Source organism: Toxotes jaculatrix, chromosome 11, assembly GCF_017976425.1.
Source record: "Toxotes jaculatrix isolate fToxJac2 chromosome 11, fToxJac2.pri, whole genome shotgun sequence".
In the NCBI taxonomy this organism is placed as follows: domain Eukaryota; kingdom Metazoa; phylum Chordata; class Actinopteri; family Toxotidae; genus Toxotes; species Toxotes jaculatrix.
This window is the reverse complement of record NC_054404.1, coordinates 14,836,087-14,845,919: the sequence shown is the minus strand read 5'-3', so window position 1 is coordinate 14,845,919 and position 9,833 is coordinate 14,836,087. Positions and strand designations below refer to the sequence as shown.

At 39.2% G+C, this 9,833-nt stretch overlaps 1 protein-coding gene across 1 annotated transcript; it reads left to right on the top strand.

Annotated features, from left to right (window-relative positions):
• Positions 1 to 1,091: 1,091 nt before the first annotated feature.
• On the top strand, positions 1,092 to 9,415 carry kcnk1b (potassium channel, subfamily K, member 1b). The gene is made up of 3 exons (XM_041050387.1): positions 1,092 to 1,623; positions 3,826 to 4,221; positions 6,427 to 9,415. The coding sequence occupies exons 1-3, from the start codon at positions 1,269 to 1,271 to the stop codon at positions 6,681 to 6,683; spliced, it is 1,008 nt and encodes a 335-aa protein (XP_040906321.1). The 5' UTR covers positions 1,092 to 1,268; the 3' UTR covers positions 6,684 to 9,415.
• The last annotated feature ends 418 nt before the right edge of the window (positions 9,416 to 9,833 follow it).

The following is a 9,833-nucleotide window of genomic DNA, read 5'->3' as shown; positions in this document are numbered from 1 at the left end:
TGATAATATCTGCCTGAACTACTCAAATTAATAGCCCCTTATTCAAGGGTTTGTTTCAGTTGTCACAAGGCAAGAGTGAAAGCCACAACAAGAACTAGAGATCTAGAGATTGAATACATGTGTAATTCAAGAACATGAAGTACTGTGACAGATTCAGGAAATAGCCCATCACACAAAAACCTCTGAGAAAACTAATGGAAAATGTATCAGTTAGGTCTTATCTAATTGCAGGCTGCAGGAGCAGCAGAGATGTCTGCTCTTCTTTTCTTGGGATTATGAAAGAGAATGTGGTCAGCACAATGACCTTATTCTGACCTTTGTTCATTTTTAAACACAGCAACCTAAATGATGAACAACCACCCCCAGTGGATTTTATTTGTGCTATTAATCAAATAACCTTTAGGGCTATCGCTTCATGGAGGAAACATTACACCCACTCAAATCCCATGCACCCTTGCAACAAAATAAAGAGTCAAATAAAGAATCAAGAATAACATGTCAAAACTGCATCTGTGATGATTACTACAAAACTTTATTCAGCTAAATTTGTAGTAACTTCTACCAGTACACCAAAAATTTTAAAGCTTATGTTAAGGCGTCTTTCATCTGCAGTCTGAAGGACCAGTTTTCCCTGAAGCAACGTGTAAACCTGTCTCTCTAAAGTTTCTATTTCGTATCGGGGCGTTGTAACTTCCCTCCTTCTGATCACTTTCTTTTACAGAGACAGTTGCCTTTTCTTTTGACAGAAACTGAAAGACATCTCGACAGATCACTACCTGGGAGGAGAGGACGACGTCTTCCTACGTCACACGGCGCCTTTGTCGCCGCCACATCACTGGCTGCCTTTACGTAACACCTGCAGCTCGGAAGTTCGAACACTGCTATGTGAGGGGCTTTTCGAAAAAAAAAATGAAATGGAATACTGGTAACAGAATTTATAATTTTAAAAAATGACGTCTAGATGTTTTTTTTTTTTTTTTTGTTTTGCCTATGAAACAGAAATAAAAAGCAGTTTTTCTAATCAAAACACCGTTCTTCTTACAGCATCATAATAACATTTCCGACTGTACATGAAAGCCTCAAATGCCACATTAGGTTTCGCGGAGGGGGAAGAGAATCTTCATTTGAGCCTTGTCTTAAACAACATCCCTTTCTATAGGATATTTCCCGAAAATATCACACGTGAGGCGGTTAAATTAATAACGTTAGTTTATCGTTATATTCATCTAAACCCGTAACGTAACACTGAGGTGATATACCTCTTGAAAATGCTTCAGTCTCTAGCCAGCAATTCCTGTGTGCGTTTGATACAGAGTCACAAATCGACGTGGTATTTTGTATCTCTAGTCTTAGGGTATCTGCTTTATCTCATATTCGGCGCTGTTGTATTCTCTTCGGTCGAGCTGCCTTATGAAGACGTCCTGCGCCAGGAGCTGAGGGCCATTAAAAAACAGTTCCTCCAGGAAAATGAATGTCTATCCGAAGAGCGCCTGGAGCGGTTCCTTAAAAAAGCGCTGGATGCCAGTAACTATGGGGTTTCTATCCTCAACAACGCCTCAGCTAACTGGAACTGGGACTTCACCTCTGCGCTGTTTTTCGCGAGCACCGTGCTGTCCACCACAGGTAAGTCTAGGTCACCACCGATAGGCTCAGGCTGGACGGTGTAGGTGATGCTGCAGACGGCCAGGTGCGCAGCATCAGAAATATAGAAAAAAAGAGGAAAATATATAGTACATGCATTCAGCCAGAATCAGTTTTAAGTGGACTCTCTTTTTGGGGCTTCTTTATGTTAGCTTTTTGTCATTTTAACAAAACACCACCTCTGATTTGCAGCGCACCCGAGCCGCCACTAGGCCACAGAAACCTATGGCCTGCGGAAAAAAATAGGCAGGTGGTGGAAACAAAAATTAAAAAAAAAAAAATCAGAATGTGAGAACTGTGGTGTAAATGAACACATTTTATCAAAAGTTATCCCGAGATTTCAGTCAGGCTGTAAAGCTGTTTGGTAGCTTTATCCTCAAATTAAAACATGTTAATATCGAGTTTTGATGTAATTATATAGTTATTAAGGTACAAGCTTAGCCTATATGTTTTTCTGTCTTGCATTTATGTTGGCACAGGGATCACTGCTTTGCATTCAGCTCAGTCTTTGATAAACATATTTTTCTGCAAAGGAGCAGCCCTGTGGCAAAGTATACAGTGCATATTGCTGTATTTCAGACAGAAGCAGACCTATATTCAGTGTCAGGGACAGAAGCACACAAACTTGATAAGGTATATGTCAACATGGCCTTCCTTTCTCCCCCCAGGAAATCGCTGATTCTAATTTAGGCAAATCCTCTGAACAAACTGTTTTGTATGTTTTGTCTGTAGGCATTTGGACTGTTTTGCACGACACTGCTCATGGAGTCATTTTCTGCATTGCACAAAAGAATGCGGCTTGCAGATACTTGTCACTCAGAATAGCCTGTAAGGAACTTTAGTCTGACCACATGGCAGCAGAGTTATCTGTGAGGTTTCAACATATGCGATTGTGCAGATACCATGTACAGCAGCGGCTGCCTGGTTGCATAAAGCACTTGTTTTCAGTCTCAGCAAAATTCTGTTGATGGTAAAACAGACATTTGCGTGACACCCAGCTCAAGTAGAGCTCAGACTCTTTGTAATAGAGTAGTTACAAAATATATTACCAGCGACCATGATGGCATCCTCACCTGAGGAAAAAAGGGGCAGGAACCTGTGAGCAGCCATATATTCATTTTATTCTTAAAAGAAGTAGCTGCATCGTGTTTAAGAAATGTCAAGAGCTGAACGTAAGTAAGTTGTTTGGGAACAACATATATCACAAGCAGACATACTGCTCTTTCCTCATTTGCACTCTTTAGTTAGTGAGCCATGGCATTTTTAACACTCTTGTTAAGTCCACCTCACGAGAACATGTTAGGTTTTTAAAGCGATGCCTCCTTCACATCAACATGACATAACTTCAAGTCTGTTCTCAGTAACTGTCCTTTACCTGCCAATTGCAATTGCTGCAGCTGACCCTGAACCTTGTTTATTGTCTCTTATTCTGTTTAATACTCATATATGTAACAAATTACTCTTTCTGTTCCTGTTTTTCTATTTCAGGGAATTGCTTTAAAATAGCATGTATGCTCAGCCAACCTATTCTGTATAAATAAAGCTTAAATAAGCCAGAAACAGGCTGAATTCCAAAACCTGGTGGAGGAGACGATGTGCAGGCTCGCACAGATACTGAAAAACAGAAATACCACACAAATTTACAATAATAATTCTCTGTGCTTTATATTGTCCATCAGCAGTCAAATGCAGGACTGGTAATGTTGTGAGCACAGAGAGAGACATTTGAAGAGGAGTTGTTTTTGTGCTGCTCCTGTGTATTTTAAGGGCATTTACCCAATTTTTGCCTATAATGAAGTGCTAAAATGTAAATAATGCATCATTATACTGTATCTGAATCAAAGTATTTCATCATATTAAACACTTTAAAACATTAAAAATGTCCTCAGTAAACAAACAAACTAGAACTGTAAACATCACAGTGTAAATACATAGTGCGTAAATGTAATATAGCAGTGCTGAAATAAGAAATCGTGATGTGACACACGTATACAGTGAACTTATAAATCCATTCTGTTGGTAAATATTTACCTATATGTGTATAATTTCACACCTGACATGATAGGGCCAGTGAGATTCTGGAGGAAATACAGACTAACATCATGTGTTCAGTAGCAAATGTTGTGTGGCTTTCATAATAACAATATAACTGAAACACTTTCTGTCATGTGTATTTTTGTGCAGGATATGGTCACACAGCACCTCTGTCAGATGGTGGGAAGGCCTTCTGCATTATCTACTCGGTGATTGGGATCCCCTTCACCCTCCTCTTCCTCACTGCCGTGGTGCAAAGGATCATGGTATTCAGCACACGGAGGCCGATCATGTACATCCACACGCGCTGGGGCCTGTCCAAGCCGCTGGTGGCCATCGTTCACGCCACTCTGCTCGCCTCATTGGCCGTCTCTTGCTTCTTCCTCATCCCCGCTGCCATCTTCTCAGCGCTGGAGGAAAACTGGAACTTCCTGGAGTCCTTCTACTTCTGCTTCATTTCCCTGAGCACCATCGGCCTGGGAGACTACGTACCTGGAGAAGCTGCTAATCAGAGGTTCAGGGAGCTGTACAAAGTGGGCATCACTGGTGAGTGCTGATGATTCTTTGTATTTGGAGCTATTTCCACAGCAAGGTAAGGTGGAAGGTCTAAAATGTATTCCTCTCACTTACTATCAATTTTCATCCTTATTGAGATGTTTTAATGGTACTATGTGGAGCATTTTAAACAGCATATATCATTGTCAAATTAAATGCAACACTTTGGTCTAATTACTGTTCCCAGAAGATATTATGAATGAGACGACGGGCACATGGCAGTGATATTGTTAGTGCCTGTGTTTTAAATCAGTGTGACATTTCTCATAAACCCTTATGGTTCCTGTTGCAAAGAGGATATTACTGTTTCAATTGTTTGCAATGGAGGAACAACACTTTTCTTCCTTATTGAGCCATAAAACAATCCGGCTATAAAACCCTACAAATCCTGTATGATTTGGGCCACACTGTCTAACATGTAGTATAGTAATGGTCTCTCAAATAGTGACAGTTTCTCAGAGTTTATGTTGTAATCAGTTCTTGATGTGAGAATAATACATAGAGAGGGTTTTATGATGGTGAACTTTGACTTACCTGGTTGTGACACAATCAGCTGGGTCCATTTTTTGACCTGTTTAGGGAAAGCTTATGTAAAAAGTATTATACCATGTGCAATATGGCAAGCACAAATTTTATGTTATTATTTAATGGGCTAATGGATAAGATTTAGCTGAGGTTTATACTTGGAGGTATAAGCCTATTACAGATATAGCTTTTAATATACATGGTAGTAAAAGCTTTATCACAGTTTAACTTACAGTAAAGTCAGAAGTGAGTTATAGCTCTTTAATTTTTAATCCATACAAAACAGCTTTGGGTTAGACACCAAAATAGATAGGATTTATGGTTTTACTGCACTGAAGGATATATTAGGAATCGTCACTATTGATTTTAAAATGGCCTATTAAAAAATTTCAAAACTTGAACTATGTGCTTCAACCGATCAGTAATACTCCTCTAAACAATGCAAAGCTTGTTCAAAGGAATCAGTTTTCAATAGCAATTATTTCTACACTTTGGATGTTGTTAAGCTGCTGTGATAAAACAACACAGTGGCACTGCTAAGATAAAAACTGGGCCATGGCCTGAAGCAGTGCAGCAAGGCATTGATTGCCTTTTCTGGGTGACTTGTGCAGTTTGCTGTCAGCAGCACTTTCAGGGGCAAATAGTGACTAGAATAAAAAAAACAAAACAAAAAGCAAAGTCAAACTCCATTTTAACGCACAGTGATGTGGGCGTGTGGTACCCACCAGCCAGGGAGACGTCATTCAGTAGGCACAATGTGCCAGTCTGAAGGAGGAGAGGAGGCTGTGACAGAATGTGTTTGTTTGTACAAAATGACTCAGGACACATTTGTACAACTTCCTCTGTGAAAAATTACATGTCCATATTGGAAGTGACATCACCATTATCTGTAATGACATTTGGAGGCACTGAAACAGAAGAGCTAATATTGAACAGTTTGTGGCATTTGCTGAAGTGTTGATTTTTGCCAGTGCCTTTTGTGATCTGCAGTCATTGCTTTTGTGGTTTGCCTTTAAGGGCGTAGCCATTTTCTGCATGCATACAGTGTGATCTGCCTTCTTAACTGAGTCCAAACAAAAAGCAGTTAAATCCCAATACACAGTAAAATGTGTTATTACAGTGCTGTAATATTTTTTACTATTTTTGTAGTAGTACAGTAGTACTATAAATGGTAATAGTGCGAATAGAGTAGTTGTATTGTGGCTTAGAGAGTTCACATAGTGATCTAAACAAATCTTGGGTTTCTAGTGGGTTTTGGGGTGTTTTTCATGTTGGGTGTTGGCAAAGATGGCTCGCTCATGTCAAGTGGAAGCCACTAAATGAAAGACTTTACATGTGCACGTAAATGGGGTGTGGGGGAATTTCCAGCATTCTCTGAAACAGTTTCTCTCTGTTTCTCCTCCTCTCTTCAACAAAGCACACACACGCTTCTTGTGAACATGGCCAGCTACCCACTGCCCTCTTGTGTCAGTGCACATAAACGACAGCTTGTGGGACCATATTGAAGAAATGTATTATTTATGTTTTTTCAATAGAATGACCTACAGAGAATTTATAGAAAGTGTATGGTTATGGTTTGTTTTTGAATATTTTTTAATAATACTACTCTCTGCAGCGAATTAATCATATTTCTTGCAATCCCTTTCCTTGCCTGTGCGTTTGTCTCGTCAGTCTACCTGATCCTGGGTCTGATAGTCATGCTGGTGGTGCTGGAGACCTTCTGCGAGCTGCAGCAGCTGAAGCAGCTGAGGAAGATGTTCTACCTGAAGAAGGAGAAGCCGCAGGACCGCCTCGCCATTTTGGAGCACGACCACCTGTCCTTCACTACTGTTGCCAACCGAGCCACAGCCCATAACGAAGACAAAACCCAGCCATTTGTTAGTGTCCCAACCCTGACTTCTCCCAACGATGACCCCATGATTCAGTAAACTAAATTCAGAGCAAACACCTGCTGAAGGTTGAGAATATGAAAGTAGGGGGGTTAATGCACGCAAGACTAAAAGTAGATAGAGTGAGTAGATCATAAGTCTCAGCTGTAGGCATTCTGCAAAGCTCAGCCCTGCAAATTTTAGTAGTAAAACTAGTTGAGACTTCAGATCAAGCAAACAATCTCCATTATGGAACCACAATACTGAGAATATAGTGCTATGCAGCAGAGATAAAAAAATATGCACATTAATTAGGGAGAAAATTAATATTTTAACAGGAACTCTAAAGACAAAGTCACTGATAAAAGAAAAGCCTTCTGCTGCATTTATGACTCACAGGAGCCAAGCTCCTTTATGAGCTGTATTACTTATTGCATATTTAGGAACATTTTAGAAAGTAATTGGTCTCTTAAATCTAGATGAAATGTAGGAAAATTATCTGTAGTCTGTCACAAAATAGTACATAAATATGTGTGTATCTTATAAATGATGCTCGACGGTATGTGGAATGTACATAATCGGGTAAAAGATGTATAGTGCCATCTAGAATTGAGACACCTCTGAAAGATGAGCCAAAGTGCAGCCTAAACATAAAAACAGCACAAGTAATTCATTAATATTTCATTTGCATTCATATTTTTTTTATTAACATTATTTTATCAGGTGAAACTTTGACAAGAAGATTTAGTATCGTGTATTCAGAGGCCTGTTTTTACTTTACATGATGCGAGTGATATGGTTTACTGAAAAAGAGGTTGCAGTCGATCGTGAACAAAGCATGAAAGAACAGACAATGCATTTTAAAAACAATAAGTGAACCAATTTAGTCTACATGTAAGAACGCAGTCTTGCGATCTATGTTTTGTTGCACTTTTGGCTCATCTTTACAGAGGCGTTAACTATTCTGGTTGCGCTCCACATTTGTCGCATTTCATGTAAGGGAAAATATTTGTCTGCAGATATGTGTTTTTTCTCAACATGTTGCAGTACTATTTCAGAGTTGTCCGTGTGTGGTGATAAGCACTATAATTTATTGATTTGTCTGAAAGGCTTAATGTGTGCTGGACTGTGTGAAAAGGGAAGAGAGGTTAGCCCAGCTTAAAAAAAAGGGAACCACAGAGAGGCTGGCTGGCCCGTTGCATTTTACAGTCAATAAAGAGAGCTCTGTTTGCACATGTAGTGGAACCAGGCAGTAGTACAGAGAAAAAAAATAGCTGTTTGGGATTTTTCTGAAAGATGAAAGACATGGTTCCAAAGATTTCATCTGTAAAACAGGAGATATTTTTAATGGAAAAGATAATGTTACCTCTGTTGTGGATAATGGCTATAATGGCTAAGTTGCTTTAAACTAGAAAAGGGCAAGGCATTGAACAGAAAACTATTTTACTGTATTTACATCACTTGAATGTCAAAATGTATATTTTTCGATATGACACAAGGAAGGTTTACAAAATTTTGTTAGTAATTTATGAAAGTAATTCTGTACTAAAAATAGGGAAACTTGAAACTGTAAATTCAAGGAGTGCAGCTTGAATTGAAACATCCCAGTCCTGGTTGTCTACCACATCAGTTTTTAATCTCATCAACCAAGGACAACGTTCCGTCATTTGAATTTAAACCAATGGGTATACACTTGCAAGTATGTATGACACTGACATTGAACTCCTCTGTGTATTTTTTTTAAAATACATTTTTAGCAGGAGGTAAAATGTTCTGACAGAAGCACTAATTTCATGTGATTATCCGTCCTCTAATATTCTGTTTGGCGCAGACACCCACACACACACACAGCGCAGCACACCGCTGTACCGTTCTAATGTTTCAGTCTCCGTTTGCCGCTGAATTTCTGACCTCATCTTCTCTGCTACATCAAGACACAGTCGCAGCCTTTTATAAAGTCTTGAATGTAATGTTTTTTATGCTGTTTGCTACCGTGAGATTCAAGGCCTGACCAGAGCGCAGCACCGACTTCTTGTTGTTCTGCTGGCTCCGTTAGTTTAGTAGTGAGTAAGTTATATTTGAAACGGCGTGTGCAGGTGAGCTGCAGCAAGGCGTCACGACCACTTGCAAAACTAGCTTTGACTGTGTCAGCATCTGAGTTACTCACTGATCTGTAATATTGTGTTTTATGGATCAGTGGGATTGTTGTTCATTTTTTTTTTTTTTTCACCAGTCTGGGCCTTCATGTAAACTGTGAAGCATTGATGCTGTTCATAATGTCTGCTGAGAAAAAAGAAGAACTAGAATTTTGCCAAGTTGGGGATTCTCTTTTACTATGAGATGTTTCACTGTTTTGTAGATACATTAAGTAGATTGATGTCAAGGCTCGGACCCTCCAGCGTTACTGTTTTCGACAGTGTTTGTCTACACACAGTTTGTGTAGGGTGAGAGCTGTCAGGTAAAGTAGTTCTAGTTCTGTTCAGGGAGTAAACATTGTGTCAAGGATTACAAATGCAGGCATACTGTTATAATTTATTTACACTGACAAAACTGACAGGTTTGGAATATTTGGAATCATAAGTTTCTGTACATATCTCCTCAGATGTTGTGGTGCATACTGTACATACATATGCCCAGGTGAGTATTTTAGTGTTACAATACCAATATTGTAATACAGGATTGCCAAGGAGCACCAAGGTTTTCTGTAAAATTCATTTCAGCATAAGAAGTGAATCCATGAACTGTAAAATCTCAGTGTGTCTTAAATAAAGTGTTGGTTTGTTATTACTTCATTTAACTTGTTTGTTCATCATTTTTATCCCACTGACTGGATTATCCAGAGTTACTACTGTGCATATGCTCAGTGCCAAAAAGCCAGGAAACGAACTGATTCAGTGGCAGGTCATGGGGTATTGTGCTCTGATAGCGGTTTCAGCTGTCTGCCTGCAGCAACACGTGTGATTATATAACATGTATTTGCCATAAAAGTGTACTTCAAATGAATACAAGTGAGGGTGAGAGTTGTGTGTAGTTGCCAGGCTTTTGTACACACAAAACCACTCGAGTGTATCGGAAAGAAGAGCAGAACAAATGGCAATGAATGTGATTATCTTGTAGGGTCTTTTTTTGCTTTTAAAGAAAGAATCACATTGTTGGTACTTCAATACACTGTTTTAGTCATTCATCTAATCTTTGAATATGAAATAGAGA